At 50.2% G+C, this 17,704-nt stretch overlaps 1 protein-coding gene across 2 annotated transcripts in view; it reads left to right on the plus strand.

The window, feature by feature from the left end:
- Positions 1 to 17,704, plus strand: part of LOC145339268 (NMDA receptor synaptonuclear signaling and neuronal migration factor-like) — a 98,184-nt gene that overhangs the window by 42,013 nt on the left and 38,467 nt on the right. Inside the window, exons 5-8 of one of the 2 annotated variants that reach the window (XM_080183677.1) lie at positions 5,185 to 5,190; positions 5,316 to 5,384; positions 7,516 to 7,568; positions 17,097 to 17,186. In XM_080183677.1, the coding sequence (XP_080039803.1) occupies positions 5,185 to 5,190; positions 5,316 to 5,384; positions 7,516 to 7,568; positions 17,097 to 17,186 (218 nt within the window). The remainder of the gene's footprint in view (positions 1 to 5,184; positions 5,191 to 5,315; positions 5,385 to 7,515; positions 7,569 to 17,096; positions 17,187 to 17,704) is intronic. The other variant, XM_080183678.1, reaches the window with a different exon arrangement.

Consider the following 17,704-nt stretch of genomic DNA (forward strand, 5'->3'; position numbering starts at 1 on the left):
ACACGCATACACACACACGCATACACACACATACATACACACACACACGCATACACACACACACGCATACACACACACACATACACACATACATACACACACACATGCATACACACACATGCATACATATACACACATACATATACACACATACATACACACACATACATACACACACATACATACACATATACACACATACATATACATACACATACATATACATACATACACACACATACATACGCACATACATACATACGCACATACATACATACACACATACACATGTACACATGCACACACACACATACATACACACAACACACACACACACAAAATCCCACCCTTTCTGCCACCTAACCTCAGATTTATTGGTGACAATTACTCCTTTCTGGACTCTGATGTCTTAGTTGTAGAGGAGTTATCTCTCACTGTTCTCTCTGCGCCCGTACAAGCACTCGGAGAATAAGCACTGCCTTGTGACCTCCACCAGATCCTCGCAGATCTACACCACTATTTTCTCAACCTCGTCAAAGACGAGCTGTGTTAACGCTGGATGAGAGGAGGATTGGCACATTTCATTTCACGTTTACAATGAATGTGTAGAGAAATAGAATCCCTACAGTGCAGAAGGAGACCATTTAGCCCATCAGCCCCTAAACCCAATCCCACCCTGGCCCTATCCCCATAATCCCATGTATTTATCCTGCTAATCCCCCGACACCAAGGGGCAATTTAGCATGGCTAATCAACTGGAGTGCTTGTTGCCCCTTTGTCACCTGGCGAAGGGGCAGAGTCCCGAAAGCTAGTGGCTTTTGCTACCAAATAAACCTGTTGGACTTTAACCTGGTGTTTTCCCCCCTACCCCTGTGCATTGTTTCCATTCAAATTATCCTTTAATATCCTCGTGGAAGGCTCGATTGGACTGTGGGAGGAAACCGGAGCACCTGGAGTGTGGCGTCTTAAGAGGATTTCCACAGTAACTTCATTGCAGTGTTAATGTAAGCCTACTTGTGACACGAATAAATAAACTTTAAACTATTAGCAGAGGGAGAGAAAGAAAGATGTAAAGGTTTACATTTTCCTAGCAATTTAATCAACGTAAGCTTGAATGGGGTAAAAGACCAATTAACCTGTGGGGCAGGCAGACCTTGAAAGGCAAAGAGAGAAAGATCGATGTGTTGGGGTGACTGAAATCCTACTCTATAATATAAGCGTGCTATAAATCAAAACAAACGATGGGTGGTACGGTGGTTAGCACTGCTGCCTCGCAGTGCCAGGGACCCGGGTTCGATTCCAGCCCCGGGTGACTGTGTGGAGTTTGCACATCCTCCCCGTGCCTGCGTGGGTTTTCTCCCACAGTCCAAAGACATGCAGGTTAGGGCGAGTTGGCCAGGCTAAATTACTCCTTAGTGTCAGGGGTAAATAGGTGGGGTTATGGGGATAGGCCGGGGTGGGATTGTGATTGGTGCAGATGGGCCAAATGGCCTCCTTTTGCACTGTAGAGATTCTACGAAACAAGTTGAGGTATTCCGTGATGAATTAATATTGCCGAGTTTAAAGCTTATTCTGACAGGTGGCACCTTAGACTAGGCAGCACCCGAATATCGGTCCGGTATGTTGCTCCGAACCCACAATTTCCTGCCATAAAGGCTTTGGGATCATGAAAGGGAATGAGGTAGACCAGCCAGAGTGGCTTCCCTCCTCAGCAATACAGGTCATGTCACCAATGGTGAAGGGGCTGTCTGTTTTTGTGCGAGACTACGTCCATTAAGAACTGGGTGAATCTCCATCCTGTCCAGTTGCCATTGAGTTTGCCGCCTGTTTAAAGACTCAGCGACGGCTCTTTGTCCCCCCTCAACCCCGAGGGATATCCGCACAACCGCGTTGGGTGTTCCACACTGCTTCTCACAGAAACCCCCACGCACGAGGACTTCCGCCAAGAGGAGGAATCCACTCTTTCCAGGGTCACCAACATCTACCCGTGTGAAAACCCAGCTGCGTGCTAGGAATCTCTCAGTTTGCCAACACTAGGACGGGGGGGGGAATTTCATGTGGATATCTCACGTTTCTACATCAACAGCTGTTGCCTCAAACTAAAACAGAGAATGCCGGAAAAACTCAGCAAGTCTGGGGAGAGAGAATAGAGCCAACGTTTTGAGTTTGGATGACCCTTCACCTACCACTCCAAATGCAAATTCGATGTCAAAGATTATTGTTCAAAGAGGGTGATGGAGTTTTCCCAGTGGTTTGCTCAATACTTAGCCCTTAACCAACACCAGAAAACAGGATACCTGGCCTGACCTTGCTGTATATAATCGATGCACAGTAAAAAGTCTGACAACACCAGGTTTAAGTCCAACCTATTTATTTGATAATATACTCGCAAGCTTTCGGGTTAGCCCCTTCGTCAGGTGGCTAACCCGAAAGCTTGCGAGTATATTATCAAATAAATAGGTTGGACTAAAACCTGGTGTTGTCAGACTTTTTACTGTGTTTATGCCAGTCCAACGCCGGCATACCCACATTATAATCGATGCTACAGTGACCGTACTTCAGAAATTCTCAATTGGCCATCAGATACCTTGAGATGCTATAAAGTTGCAAATGGTGCTATGTAAATGCAAGTTTATTGTCTTTCTTTAACAACTGCCCAACTCCCTGTAAGATATAGAAGCAGAATTAGGCCATTCGGCCCATTAAATCTGCTCCTCCATTCTCATTTTTTCTCCCCCCTTCTGCCTTCTCCCCGTAACCCTTGATCCCCCCCCTTATTGATCAAAGACTATCTATCTCTTGTCTCAAAGACACGCAAAATGACCTGGACTCCACAGCCCTCTGTTCCGCAGATCCACCACCTTCTTCTGGCGAAAGAAATTCCTCCTCATTTCGGTTTTAAAGGAGCGTGGTGTAGACCATAGGAAGTCAGGAAGCTTTCAGATCGAGAGTCGGGGGGGGGGTGTGGTTTGATCCAGGCGGAATGGGGAAAGGGTGGGAAGTGGGGGGAAAGACATGGAAAGTCAAGGGGACGGAAGAGTTTGCCTTTGGGGTTTTTGCAGTAAGGAGTCTGACAACACCAGGTTGAAGTCCAACCGATTTATTTGATAGTAAACCAGCTAAGCTAAACTCGCATTTGGGGTTTTTGGCCTTGGGCAGTCTGGTTTGGTGTAGAAAAGCTTTCGACCGCACGAGTAGCGTCGATATCACAGTGTTATCCAGGCTTTTTCTCACCAGGCAGACGCCCCAGTTCCTGTTAACACTGATTTCTCTGCCAATGTGCTTGCTGAAGGTGTAAAAGGAAAGGCATTAACAACCAAAGACATGTTCACCAAAGGATCGCCATTGCACACAGGAGCCAGGGACCTGCCCCTCACATAATATTCACTCAGACACGGCAAATATCAATCGGCTGCCTCTGAATCAGCCAACTGCTGGACTGAGTAGAACAGCCAAGACTCTACTCAACATGGAGTCCCGTTATTCCCAGTATCCAATCCTCTGTACGTAGAGAGTAAACGGACTGATTAAAACCTCTGAAAGTGCAGCGCCTCGAATTCAGGGGGTTGCGGAGATGAATCAACTGAGCGGTGGAGCTAAAATAATGAGAGCGCGTTCTTAGCCCCCCTCCGTCCCTGCTGAGATACAGAGTGGTTAACACAGCAGATACTGTGACTGCTGCTTTCAGCCTGGGCTCCCTGAACAGATTTCCATTTACAATCCAGCTGAACCACACTGCCACAATGTGTGATGCGCCAGATTATTTTTAACCAGTTTTAGATCCTCGGAGAATTGAGATCTGGGGAAAACTTGCCTAGTTAGCTTTTTTAACCTAGTTAAGGTATCGACAAACATAGTTCCCAAAAGGAACTACATCTGATGTGACCCCCGCCTCTTACATCTTAGGATAGGAAATTATCCATCCTTATTTGACCTGTGTGGCTCCAATCCCACACTGACATGGCTGACTTTTGTCTAATATGCCCGGCTAGTTCTCCATTCTATCAAACCTCAATCAGTGGTTCGAGGGTAAGGCCCACTGCAACATTCACCGGGCAACTTGGCATGTCCAATAAATGCCAGCCTGGCATGCCCTAAGAATGAACATTCAGCGCCACAATAAGAACATAAGAAATAGGAGCAGGAGTAGGCCATCCAGCCCTTCGAGTCTGCCCCACCATTCAATAAGATCATGGCTGATCTGAAGTGGATCAGTTCCACTTTCCTGCTTTCTCCCCATAACCCTTAATTCCCCTGTCTATCAGAAACCTATCTACCCGTGACTTAAATATATTTTGCGAGGCAGCCTCCACCACTTCAACGGGCAGAGAATTCCAGAGATTCACCACCCTTTGAGTGAAGAAGTTCCTCCTCAACTCCGTTCTAAACCACCCCCCCTCCACTTATCTTGAGGCTGTGCCCTCTAGTCCTGCTGTCCTTTCTGAGCGGGAAGAATCTCTCTACCTCTACCCTATCCATCCCCTTCATTACCTTGTAAGTCTCTATAAGATCCCCCCTCAGCCTTTTAAACCCTAACGAGTACAGACCCAGTCTATTCAATCCCTATTCATAGTCCAACCCCCTCATCTCCGGTATCAGCCTGGTGAACCTCCTCTGCACTCCCTCCAAGGCCAGTATATCCTTCCGCAAGCGCAGCGACCAAAACTGCACACAGTGAGCCATCGTTTCAGTTGCAGGCGGGAGATTTTCCTGTCCCGCCCACCATGGGAATCATAGCAGGGTGGGGGAGGGGGGCCATGCCAAGATCCGTTGACCTCGGGTGGGATTTTGAGGCCAGCGTGGCTGGAAAATCCCGCCCTTAATATCTCTCAAACCTTCTTAACAAAAAAAGGGGGCAGGTTATAAGACAATGCGGCATTGAAATGCCCGCCGCCGGGATTCTCCAGCCCCGCTGCTGTGAATGGCGTTTGGGCTGAGCGCCAAATTCTCCAGTCCCGCTGGTAGTGACGGTGGGGAAAATGAGATTGGAGAACTCCGGCCAAGTCTTGAACATTAGCTGTGAACTGGGGGATTATTGTTTGGTTGGTGTACCGGGTGGTGGGTGGGACGGATTTGTTGGTCGTTGTGTAGAGTTATTTAACAGTCTCTCCGCGGGTTATCCGTGGGTCACTAACAGGACCCTTTCTTTCTCTTTTGCCGCCAATCAACCTTCCTGCCATAAAGGATCTCGTAAGTACTTCTGTTTTCTTTTCCCATTTCCATAGCAACTCTTTCCTCTTTGTCGAGCAAACCCCGTGCTCTGATTTTCGATGTGCCGCTCAGTTTGAGGGAGGTGTTGATTGTTTTTTCCACAGGGCTTTTCGAGGCTGCATGGAAAGGAAGAGGAGAAAGCGGGAGAACGAGTGTGCCACTGTTATCCAGAGGTACGTGGCCCTTTGCACTGCTAAACCCCTCTTATCGCAGGATCAGAGACTCCCTACTGTACACAAGGAGACCATTCGGCCCTCCGTGCCTGCACCGACAACAATCCCATCCTATCCCCGTAACCTCACGTATTTACCCTGCTAATCCTCCTGACACTAAGGCGCCAACCAACCCAACTTGGGGTATCAAAGACTTAACGTGCTGTCGCACAACCAAAACTGTGTGAGTTGCGGTTTACACCATGTCCTTCTGCTTTAGCCCAAGGTAACTGTCTCCCCTCTTCACTTTAACAACCAAAGAACCCCTACATTGCTGAAGCAGGCCATTCAGCCCACTGAGTCTCTCGGGTATAGTATCTCACCCAGACCCTATACCCTTGTACCCTGCCAATCCCCCTAATTTGCACACCTCGGGAGGTTTAGCCTGGCCCATCCACGCGTGTGTTTGGGCTGTGGGAGGAAACTGGAGCCCCCCCCGAGGAAACTCCCGCCCTCCCGGGGAGGACGTGCAAACTGCTCACAAGACAGCGACCCGAGCTGGGAATTGAACCCGGGTCCCCAGCACCGTGAGGCTAACCGCCGTGCCGGGCCCTGTTGCGATGTGTTTCAGTCCAGCTCTTTGTAGCTGTGGGACAGCAGCAGAGAGCCCCCACACCTCCCCCCTTCCCTGCCCACCCCTCGCTCAGCACTAACCGACACACAGCGGGGTGAATATTCCGGTTCCCACACCGGTGAGAACGAGAATGGTGAATTTGTAGACTCCTGGCTGTGAATTATATAGTGAACGGGGAGATGTCCGCAGGGGTACACACTCTGCACACACCGGGAGAATGGAGCCAGGAGCGTAACCCCTCAGTAGAAGTGTCAGATTGATGTAGAGGTGGGCCCCAGTGTTACAGCAGAATAAAGGAACCTGCGCTCTGCCATCCGACTGAGCTTGAAGCTGGATGTGAACGGGAGCGTGTTCCAACATTGACGTCTTTCTGCCTCACACTGTCTTCAGAAGGAGGCCATTCAGCCCATCTAGTCTGTACTGACTCGCTGAAAGAGCATCCTACGTGATCCCGCTCCCCGCATCATCTCTGCAACCTTGCACGTTCTGTCTCTGGAGGGAGCAATCCAACTGGTTTCTGAATACCTCGAGCAAACCTGCCTCCACCACCCCCCCCTCAGGAAGTTCCCTCCTCTGGGAAGCTGTGCTGTCTCCGTATGAGACACCATATATATATGTATACACTTTATACGACCCTTGTCAGACCCCGCTTGGAGTACTGTGCGCAGTTCTGGTTGCCTCAATACAGGAAGGATGTGGAAGCTATTGAGAGGGTGCAGAGGAGATTTACAAGGATGTTGCCTGGATTGGGAGGCATGCCTTATGAGGATAGGTTGAGGGAGCTGGGACTCTTCTCCCTGGAGAGACGAAGGTTGAGAGGCGACCTGATAGAGGTTTATACGATGTTGAGAGGAATGGATAGGGTGGATTCTCGGAGGCTATTTCCCAGGGCTGAAATGGTCGCTACGAGAGGACACAGGTTTAAGGTGCTGGGGAGTAGGTACAGAGGAGATGTCGGGTAAGTTTTTCACTCAGAGGGTGGTGAGTGAGTGGAATCGGCTGCCATCGGTGGTGGTAGAGGCAAACTCGCTGGGGTCTTTTAAGAGACTTCTGGATGAGTACATGGGATTTAATGGGATTGGGAGTTACAGATAGCTCTATGGCTTGGTAGGTAGGGATATGATTGGCGCAACTTGTGGGCCGAAGGGCCTGTTTGTGCTGTAGTGTTCTATGTTCTGTGAGTCATTGGGTGAAAGGGTGACCAGGTGATGCATTCCTGTGCCAACCGGGAAACACCGCTGGGTGTGTGGAGCGGGGGGGCAGGGAGATTCTCCCACCACCCATTGTAGAGACCCCTGGGCCAATGCAGCTGTGACGGGGCTGTGTGAATATGTGGTACTAAACACTCTCACAACCAACCCACTTACAGTGCAGCCTATCACTGCAGTACACTGTAACTGTACATCACTGTAATAAACAGAGAGAAATAGTTTCACAGCGGCATCATTACCCAGCTGTGCTCTTTAAGATGCTCACATTAACCACCTTAATTTGAGATATTCTGTTTTTTACCCACAGGAATTTTCGCAAACACCTTCGAATGGTTGGGAGTCGAAGGATCAGAGTTCAGAGTAAGTCGGGGTGGACTGTCTGTCCGTCTGTCTGCTCCCTTGTCTGTCAGTCTGTCTGCTCCCCTGTCTGTCAGTCTGTCTGCTCCCCTGTCTGTCAGCTCCCCTGTCTGTCAGTCTGTCTGCTCCCCTGTCTGTCAGTCTGTCTGCTCCCCTGTCTGTCAGCTCCCCTATCTGTCAGTCTGTCTGCTCCCTTGTCTGTCAGTCTGTCTGCTCCCTTGTCTGTCAGTCTGTCTGCTCCCCTGTCTGTCCGTCAGTCTGTCTGCTCCTTTGTCTGTCTACTCCCCTGTTTGTCTGTCAATCTATCCGATCCTCTGTCAGTCTGTCTGCTCCCCTGTCTCTCTCTCTTTGTGCTTGTGTGCTAATCTATCTGTCATTCTATTTGTGCATCATTCTGTTATTTTGTCTGTGAGTGTGTCTCAGTCTGTCTGTCTTTCTGTGTGTGTGTGTGTGTGTGTGTGTGTGTGTGTGTGTGTGTGTGTGTGTGTGTGTCAGTCTGTCTGCCTCTCTCCCTCCCTGTGTGTGTGTCAGCCTGTCTGTCACTCTCCCTCCCTGTGTGTGTGACTGTGTGTCAGCCTGTCTGTCTTTCTCCCTGTTTGTGCGTCAGGCCCTGATACCAGAGTTCCCCCCTGCAGTGTTTGAAAGGATAGGGAGCTCTCCTGCTGTCCCGGGCAGCGATTTCGCCCCCACTCGAGCAGCATCACTAGATTTACTGACATCTCACCGTTGTGTGTGTGGATTCACCGTGAGAAACTTGGCAGCTACACGGGAATAACTCTGGAATAACAACCCACTGCTGACTGGGATCAGAGTTCGGTTAGAGAATGCCCACAGTGCAGAGGGAGGTATCCTCTCATTGAACCCTGACCCATCGAGCCTGGACTGACAACTATCCCACCCAGCCCCTATCTCTCTAATCCAGCGCAGTTACCCAAGCTAATCCCCTTGACACAATTTAGCGCAGTACAGGCCCTTCGGACCTCCATGTTGCGCCGACCAGTGGAACCAATCTAATGACCCCCGAACCTAAACTATTCCAGTGTTATCTGTATGCCCGTCCACTGAATGCCCTTAAAGTTGGCGAGTCCACAACTGCTGCAGGCAGGGCATTCCACACCCTCTGAGTAAAGAACCTACCCCTGACATCCGTCCTATATTTATCACCCCTCAATTTAAAGCTATTTAGCAAGGCCAATCGCTCTAACCCACACGTCCTTGGACCAAGTCTAACAATTTGAGATCCGGGAGCGAGAGACTTGAGGAAGTGTTTCCGCTCTGGACTGAGGCAGTGCACCAGGAACTGGAGCTTATCCGAGCTGCGTCACTGACCTTAGAGCAATTCTTCGGACTCTTCCTGCTGTCTGCTGGTGGAGCTTGGAGAGAAGCAGACTCCCAACTCGTCTCCTGTCTCTATCTCTACTTCTGTTGATGACGTTTGGCTGATTCGGTGCAATGTGGGGTGGGGGGGGAACGGGGTTGAGACGGAATAGATGCTTCAAACCCATGTCGCGCTCTTAACCAAGTCAACGGTCTCAACCCTGCAGCGCTGGCCGCTGCAAGAATTATCCTGGGCAGGGTGGAGAATTTGATGGAGCAGCAAAGGCTTGGGCAGGAATTTCCAGTCCCGGGTCAGGCGGGGCTGGAAAATCCCGCCCGCTGGTTATCTTGCCGGTGGTAGTTTGACCCGGAGAGAGTTACCATCAGTGGAGGGGTGCAGTCTCACTCTCTGCGGTGAAGCCATGGGACCGGGTACTGTCAGTCACTAACTTATCGCAATCACAGGGACAGTCCCCCGGAACGCCAGGGATGGGGCACGGGGTCTGTACCCACCATTCCCACACACAGAGCTCCAGATTGCAATCGGCGTGCTGTGACGGGGAGGAGGGAGCTCAACTGAATTCCAGGATGCTGTGGCAGGACGGAGAGGGAGGCACTGTCTCCCCCCCGCCCTTGTAAAAGGTTCCGGAAAGAGAGGACACAGACTTGACTTCCAGAAGTATGGAATGTGATGTGAGAGGAAAGACTTTTCACACGGCGACTGGTTAGGGTGTGTAACTACCCAGAGGCGGGGTGGAGGCAGGTTCAAGAGCATATTAGATGATTATTTGATGAGTAACAGTGAGCAGGGGAATGGCACCAAGCCATGTTGCTTGCCTGGGGGAGCCAGTGCAGGCGCAATGGGCCACTGGCCTCTTCTGCACCGTAACAATTCTGATTCCAGGGTACAGACTAATCCAGAAATCCGGACTCACAAACTGGACACGATTAGTTCAAATCCCACCATGGCAGTTTGAGAATTTTGTATGTGAGGTTTAAGCGAGTGTCAGGTTTTGTTTCAGAACATGCCAGCTGATGAACTGATGTCCTTTAGGAGGGAAAGCCCCCATTCTTACCTGGAACGGTCCAGATGTGATTCCAGTCGCAAGCCAATGTGATTATCTCTGAGCTGCTCCCTGATGTGGCCAAGTGAACCACGCAGTTGTCTCAAACTGCGAGGAATACCTTCATCGCACGGAGCCCAGTGGGCCCACAGGGTGAACCTTTCCAGCATCCCGTGGGGGACGGGGATGGACGGTGCTCTTCGCTGCAATGCCCGAGACTGAAGGCAACAAAACAGATGTTGGAAGGACAAAGAACACTGGGATAGCACCGCCTTCCAAAAACCAGTCCCCGAATGGGCTTCCTTTCAGTGGACAGTGTGAGGAAGGTTCAGAGCTCAGTCTGACAACATCCCACCCCTAGGAGACCAGCGCCTGCGAAGTCAACACATCATCTGCCTGATAGCACCCGTGAAGTACTTTCCCACTCTTCCAACAAGATAAGTGAACAGATAATCCGTTTAAGTGACATTATTTTAGGATTTCACCAGGACAGTGAGAGGAACTCCCTCCCTCTCCTTTGGAACAGTGCCACGGGGATCGTTTGCTTTCTCGCAAAAGGGCAGATGGGTTAACATCTCATCTGAAATTTGGCAGTGCGGGCCTTTTTCAGTCCTGCATCATAGTGTCAGCCTAGACTGCAACGCGTGGCCGATTGTTTGATGGGCAGGATTGAGCCAAGTGTGACACTGGAGTGGACACGTTACAGAAAGCGTCCCATCATTGTCCAGACATATTTCCCCAGGAATACCGCGAGGCTATCTGGGGCTTTAGGGAAGGGTGAGATCAAACACCTACTTCTGTAACAAAGAGGGTTAAGGATTGAGAAGGAAACTGAAAGAACTAGGATGACTTCAAGCCAAATCATAAGAACATAAGAAATAGGAGCAGGAGTAGGCCATCTAGCCCCTCAAGCCTGCCCCGCCATTCAATAAGATCATGGCTGATCTGAAGTGGATCAGTTCCACTTTCCCGCTTTCTCCCTTAATTCCCTGTCTATCAGAAACCTATCTACCCGTGACTTAAATATATTTAGTGAGGTAGCCTCCACCACTTCAACGGGCAGAGAATTCCAGAGATTCACCACCCTTTGAGTGAAGAAGTTCCTCCTCAACTCCGATCTAAACTGCGCCCCCCCCTTATCTTGAGGCTGTGCCCTCTAGTCCTGCTATCCTTTCTAAGTGGGAAGAATCTCTCTACCTCTACCCTATCCATCCCCTTCATTATCTTATACGTCTCTGTAAGGTCCCCCACTCAGCCTTCTAAACTCCAACGAGTACAGGCCCAGTCTATTCAATCTCTCCTCATAGTCCAACCCCCTCATCTCCGGTATCAGCCTAGTAAACCTCCTCTGCACTCCCTCCAAGGCCAAAATATCCTTGCGCAAGTGCGGCGACCAAAACTGCACACAGTACTCCAGTACACAGTACTCAGATATAGAATAGAAATAAATATCTGATCAGAGTCAGAATCATAGAACCCTACAGGGCAGAAAGAGGCCCTTCGGCCCATCGAGTCTGCACTGAATACAATCCCACCCACATCCTACCCCCATATTATACCCACTAATCCCCTCTAACCTACACATCCTTAGACACTAAGGGGCAATTTCTTAGCACGGCCAATCAACCTAACCCGCACATCTTTGGACTGTGGGAGGAAACCGGAGCACCCGGAGGAAACCCACGCAGACACGAGGAGAATGTGCAAACTCCACACAGACAGTGACCCGAGCCGGGAATCGAACCCAGGACCCCGGAGCTGTGAAGCAGCAGCGCTAACCACTGTGCTACCGTGCTGCCCTCACACAGAAAGCTACCCTTCCTAGCTGCAGACATTGTAAAGCCTCCAACTTCCGACCCACTGACCCAGAGGAGCCTCCCTCGGGGTGAGAATCTTGGCCGGGGAGCAGCGCGAACGGCACACACCCTCCGTGCTGCCCTAGCTGCCTGAGGATAAAGTGGAAACGAACACTGGGGGTAGAGTGAATTGGGTTGAGGTAAGTGAGTGAGGAGGGAAGAATGGCAGGTGGTTTGGATGGCAGAGTGAGAGGTGGGTAGGATGATGCCAGGTGGGTGAAGTGTTCGAGTTGTGAGCTGGGGGGGGGAGTCGGATCTGGCTGGGAGGGGTTGTCAGGAGGAGACGGGGGAGGGGGTGGTAATCTGGGTGGGTAGTTGGATGTAGTCAGACTGGGTCAGGGGAGAGTGTCGCGGTGGGGTGGTAGGGGCTAGTCAGGTCAGGTGTGGGGGAGTTAGGCTTCAGTGTGAGTGACTGGGGGATCGGTTGGACAGTTACCCAAGAGGTTAGACTAGGATTGTCTTTGTCCAACAATTCCTGAGTAACCATCCAGGCAGTAAAGGCAGAACCATCACACAAAGCCTCTGACTCCGAATCGGTGGTGAGGTGCAGGGGATTTGCCCGTTGGAAGTTCAGACGTCCCGGGGCAGTTCCCCCAGAGGTTCAGGGTTCCGGCAATCGGAGACTGGAAGGTGTGGGGAAAGGGTGGGAAAAAAGCGTGAGAAAAGGAAAAGTAATAAGAAATACACTCGATGTCCCAACAATTCTGTACCTGAGAGTTCATTGTTAAATTGTTCAATTTCTTAGCCAGAGAGTTCGATTAGCAATCGCAAACAATGATATTATTATTAAAAAGTGCTTATACTGTTCATTATCAGGTTTAACCTTGATAAGGTTTGATAACCTTCATGAGGCAAGCCTTATGAGGATAGGTTGAGGGAGCTCGGTCTCTTCTCCCTGGAGAGACGAAGGATGAGAGGTGACCTGATAGAGGTTTATAAAATGTTGAGAGGTATAGATCGGGTGGATTCTCAGAGGCTTTTTCCCAGGGCTGAAATGGTCACTACGAGAGGACACAGGTTTAAGGTGCTGGGGAGAAGGTACAGAGGAGATGTCAGGGGTAAGTTTTTCACTCAGAGGGTGGTGGGTGAGTGGAATCGGCTGCCGTCGGTGGTGGTGGAGGCGAACTCGTTGGGGTCTTTTTAGAGACTTCTGGATGAGTACATGGGATTTAATGGGATTGAGGGTTAGAGATAGGCTTGGTAGGTAGGGATATGATCGGCAAACTTGTGGGCCGAAGGGCCTGTTTGTGCTGTAGTGTTCTATGTTTAACTTTCCACGCTGAGTTCAAGGGGGTATATAGGGTTCAGAGGTTTCTAACTAACTGTGTGTCTCCGAAATCCCTGAACACTACTGGACAGTTTGTACATTAACATGACGTCATTAATACACATCCATCATTTATCCAGTGAGTTCCAGCCTGGTGTTGGTGATGTGTAACAACAGGATCTGCCCAGATCATGGGGTGGCGCAGTGGGTTAGCACTGCTGCCTCACAGCACTGGGGACCCGGGTTCGATTCCTGGCTCGGGTCACTGTCTGTGCGGAGTCTGCACATTCTCCCCGTGTCTACGTGGGTTTCCTCTAGGCTCCCAGTTCCCTCCCACAGTCTGAAATACACGCTGGTTGGGTACGTTGACCCGAGCAGGTGCCGGAGTGTGGTGACTAGGGGATTTTCACAGTAACTTCATTGCAGTGTTAATGTAAGCCTTACTTGTGACTAATAGATAAGCTTTTTTTTAAAAAAAGGATAATTCTGAGGGACACGGCCCTTGATAGATGCGAGTCCTTTTGTCAGTTTGGAGTTAGATCCTGGGTGAGACATGGATGCCCTGGACATCTGACCCTCTCAGAATGCCTGGGTGTCGGAGATGGATGGGGGTGAGATCGATCCCCCCCCCCCCATCGTGCCATAGTGCAGCTCCCACTGGGAAATACCCGCTTAGCTGGCGGGGGGGCAGTGGGCGCCACAGGGACCAAGATGGGATGCCAAATTTGGGAAAGGAAGGAGCGGAGAAAAGGGGATTAATGATAGAGAACAGGCCAGCAGCTCCGATCCCACACTACGTGGAATCTGCTTATTAAATTCTCCAGTGGATTCAGCACCTTACTCCAGCCCAGCCCTTTCATCATTATTTAATGGTAATCTGTATTTTAAGTACCTTATTGCCTTGCTTATGTCGGACTAATTAAAGACACCCCCTTGGGCGTCAGTGTCAGACTTGATTAAAAATGCTGAGCAGCTTATTCATGGTGAGACTCAATACTAATGACAGCAACACGCACGGCAAATGAATAAGGTAGACCTGGGTGGTGAGGGGTCAGCCTTACGATTAGATTCGAGAGCTTTCTCACGCTGGCAGAGTGCCACCGTGTAGCAGCAGCACAGGGAGTACGAATGCTGAGCACTCCCTTCCATACACTGACCCTTCACCTTGCACACTGACCCTTCACCTTGCACACTGACCCTTCACCTCGCACACTGACCCTTCACCTCGCACACTGACCCTTCACCTCGCACGCTGACCCTTCACCTCGCACACTGACCCTTCACTTCACACTCTGACCCTTCACCTCACACACTGACCCTTCACCTCGCACACTGACCCTTCACCTCACACGTTGACCCTTCACCTCGCACACTGACCCTTCACCTCGCACGCTGACCCTTCACCTCGCACACTGACCTTTCACCTCGCACACTGACCCTTCACCTCGCACACTGACCCTTCACCTCGCACACTGACCCTTCACCTCGCACACTGACCCTTCACCTCACACACTGACCCTTCACCTCGCACACTGACCCTTCACCTCGCACACTGACCTTTCACCTCGCACACTGACCCTTCACCTCGCACACTGACCCTTCACCTCGCACACTGACCCTTCACCTCGCACACTGACCCTTCACCTCGCACACTGACCTTTCACCTCGCACACTGACCCTTCACCTCGCACACTGACCCTTCACCTCGCACACTGACCTTTCACCTCGCACACTGACCCTTCACCTCGCACACTGACCCTTCACCTCGCACACTGACCCTTCACCTCACACACTGACCCTTCACCTCGCACACTGACCCTTCACCTCGCACACTGACCTTTCACCTCGCACACTGACCCTTCACCTCGCACACTGACCCTTCACCTCACACACTGACCCTTCACCTCGCACACTGACCCTTCACCTCGCACACTGACCTTTCACCTCGCACACTGACCCTTCACCTCGCACACTGACCCTTCACCTCACACACTGACCCTTCACCTCGCACACTGACCCTTCACCTCACACACTGACCTTTCACCTCGCACGCTGACCCCTCACCTCATGACAAACAAAGAACAGAGGAAAGTACAGCGTGGGAACAGGCCCTTCGGCCCTCCAAGCCTGTACCGCTCATGATGCCCGGACTAAAAGAAAAATATCTTCTGCCCTGAGTCAGTCCGTATCTCTATTCTCTCCCTGTTCACGTACCCATCCTGATGTCTCTTAAATGTTGCTAATGAGCCTTCTTCCCCAACCTCCTCTGGAAGTGCGTTCCAGACACCCACCACTCTCTGCGTGAAAAGCTTCTCCTGCACATCTCCCTCAAACTTACCCCCTCTCACCTTCAACCCCTGCCCCCTGTAATTGATAGTCCCACCCTGGGGAAAAGCCTCTGACCATCCACCCTGTTCATGCCTGTCATCATTTGATAGACCTCCATCGGGTCTCCCCCTCAGCCTCCGTCCTTCCACTGGCTTGCTAACTGTACGTAATGGCCGGAACTTTCCAGCCATTCGTGCCGGCAGGATTTTCCAGTCCCGCTGATGGTGCACGTTCGCCATGGGTCTCACGGCGGAGAGGGGTACATTCAAAGGGAAAGCCCGCTGACGGGTACAGGTAATGTCGCCACGGTACCAGATGACCAAAGGTTGCTGCTCCCTCTGACGTGACTGGTGGACATTTAACCTGAGGGTCAGCGCACCTCAGGCAGGGGAGCGGAGAAGGCGGGGCCTTCACAAATAACCTCAGCCGCGGGCACTGAACCCGGGCTGTTGGCATCGCTCTGCGTCACTAACCAGCCGTCCAGCCGACTGAGCTAACTGACCCCGTCCCATTGACAGTGCTGGGACCAGGAGACGCTGCCACAGGCCAACACAGGCTGCCTCTGCCACCACAACGCCTGCTCACTACGTTTACATGATATAAAACGAAAGGATGGGATAATTGGCAGTGCATTAACAATTTCCCAACCCACTTTCCCAGCGAGTGACACTCTATATACCAGGACTGCATTGTGTGTGTGTGTGTGTACAGTTATTATAGGTGTTTGATTTGTATATGATGTTTGTGTTTCTGTACCATATACCTGTCTGTGTGACCTACAGGATGCATATTGTGTGAAATATATTTTCTGTGTTTGTGCGTCTCACTGAATGATTTATGTCTGTGTCTTTGGTGTGTGAGATAACGTGTGCTTGTGTATGTGTGTGTCTAAGATGTGTGTAGTGTGTGTATATGTGTAGTGTGCAAGTGTATGTGTGTCAGTGTATGAGTTTGTGTGTATATATGTGTAGTATGTGTGTCTGTGTGTGTGTGTCAATGTGTGTATATGTGTGTATTGGCTTTCAGTGACTGAACAGAACTATGTGAGTGTATGTGTGTCTGTGTATGTGTGTGTGTATATATGTGTAGCATGTGTGCATGTGTGTCAGTGTTTGTGTGTGTCAGTGTATGAGTGTGTGTGTGTGTGTATATATATATATGTAGTGTGTGTCTGTGTGTGTGTATCAGTGTCTGTGTGTGTGTGTGTATCAGTGTCTGTGTGTGCGTGTATCAGTGTCTGTGTGTGCGTGTATCAGTGTGTGTGTGTATCAGTGTCTGTGTGTGTGTGTGTATCAGTGTCTGTGTGTGCGTGTATCAGTGTCAGTGTGTGTATGTATCAGTGTGTGTGTGTATCAGTGTCTGTGTGTGCGTGTATCAGTGTCTGTGTGTGCGTGTATCAGTGTGTGTGTGTATCAGTGTCTGTGTGTGTGTGTGTATCAGTGTCTGTGTGTGCGTGTATCAGTGTCAGTGTGTGTATGTATCAGTGTGTGTGTGTATCAGTGTGTGTGTGTATCAGTGTCAGTGTATGTGTGTGTGTTTCAGTGTATGTGTGTGTGTGTGTTTCAGTGTATGTATATGTGTGTGTGTGTGTGTGTTTCAGTGTATGTGTGTGTGTGTGTTTCAGTGTATGTATGTGTGTATGTGTGTGTGTGTGTGTGTGTGTAGAGTTTGGTACATTCAATTGTTTTCCAATTTTCAGGTCTTTCTGAGCGACAGGAGAAAAGTTTTGGCCGTTCCTGGAGTGACCCTACGCCAGTGAAGTCTGATCTGATATGTGACCCTCGAGACAGTAGGTTCATTTACACAACACTTCATTTATCTCACCTTTCACCCAGAGGGTTGGGGGTTCAGGCCCCACTTGTAACTTGGGCAGGGAATTCAGGTTGGCTGCAGGGAGAGACTGAACCTGTTAATGTGGATGTAAATCACCCCAGACAAGCTTTTAGAAGTGAGAGGAGATCCTGGATTTTGGTCATTATTCCCTCAAACATCGCCACCACAACTGCTTATTTGATTGTTCAGTTAATGGACCATTTGTGGGATCTTACTGTGTGAAAAATGGTGGCCATATCTCCTGGCTGTATTTCAGAAAGGGGTGTTGGAAGTGCAGCAATTTGGGATAGCTTGAAAACCTGATACAGTTCGACATCTAACAATAACTTTCCTCTCTCTGTTCTCCCACATCTCCGTACGGCACCATTTTCTCTCCAAGTTCTGGCTCTTGACTTATCCCTGTTCTATAGGAAGATGTTTCATCATCATTGGCTTTCAGTGACTGAACAGAACTATGGAAGGGGAGATTATTGT

The sequence above is a fragment of the Carcharhinus amblyrhynchos genome, unplaced genomic scaffold (genome assembly GCF_965287045.1).
Source record: "Carcharhinus amblyrhynchos unplaced genomic scaffold, sCarAmb.v2.hapA scaffold_374, whole genome shotgun sequence".
In the NCBI taxonomy this organism is placed as follows: domain Eukaryota; kingdom Metazoa; phylum Chordata; class Chondrichthyes; order Carcharhiniformes; family Carcharhinidae; genus Carcharhinus; species Carcharhinus amblyrhynchos.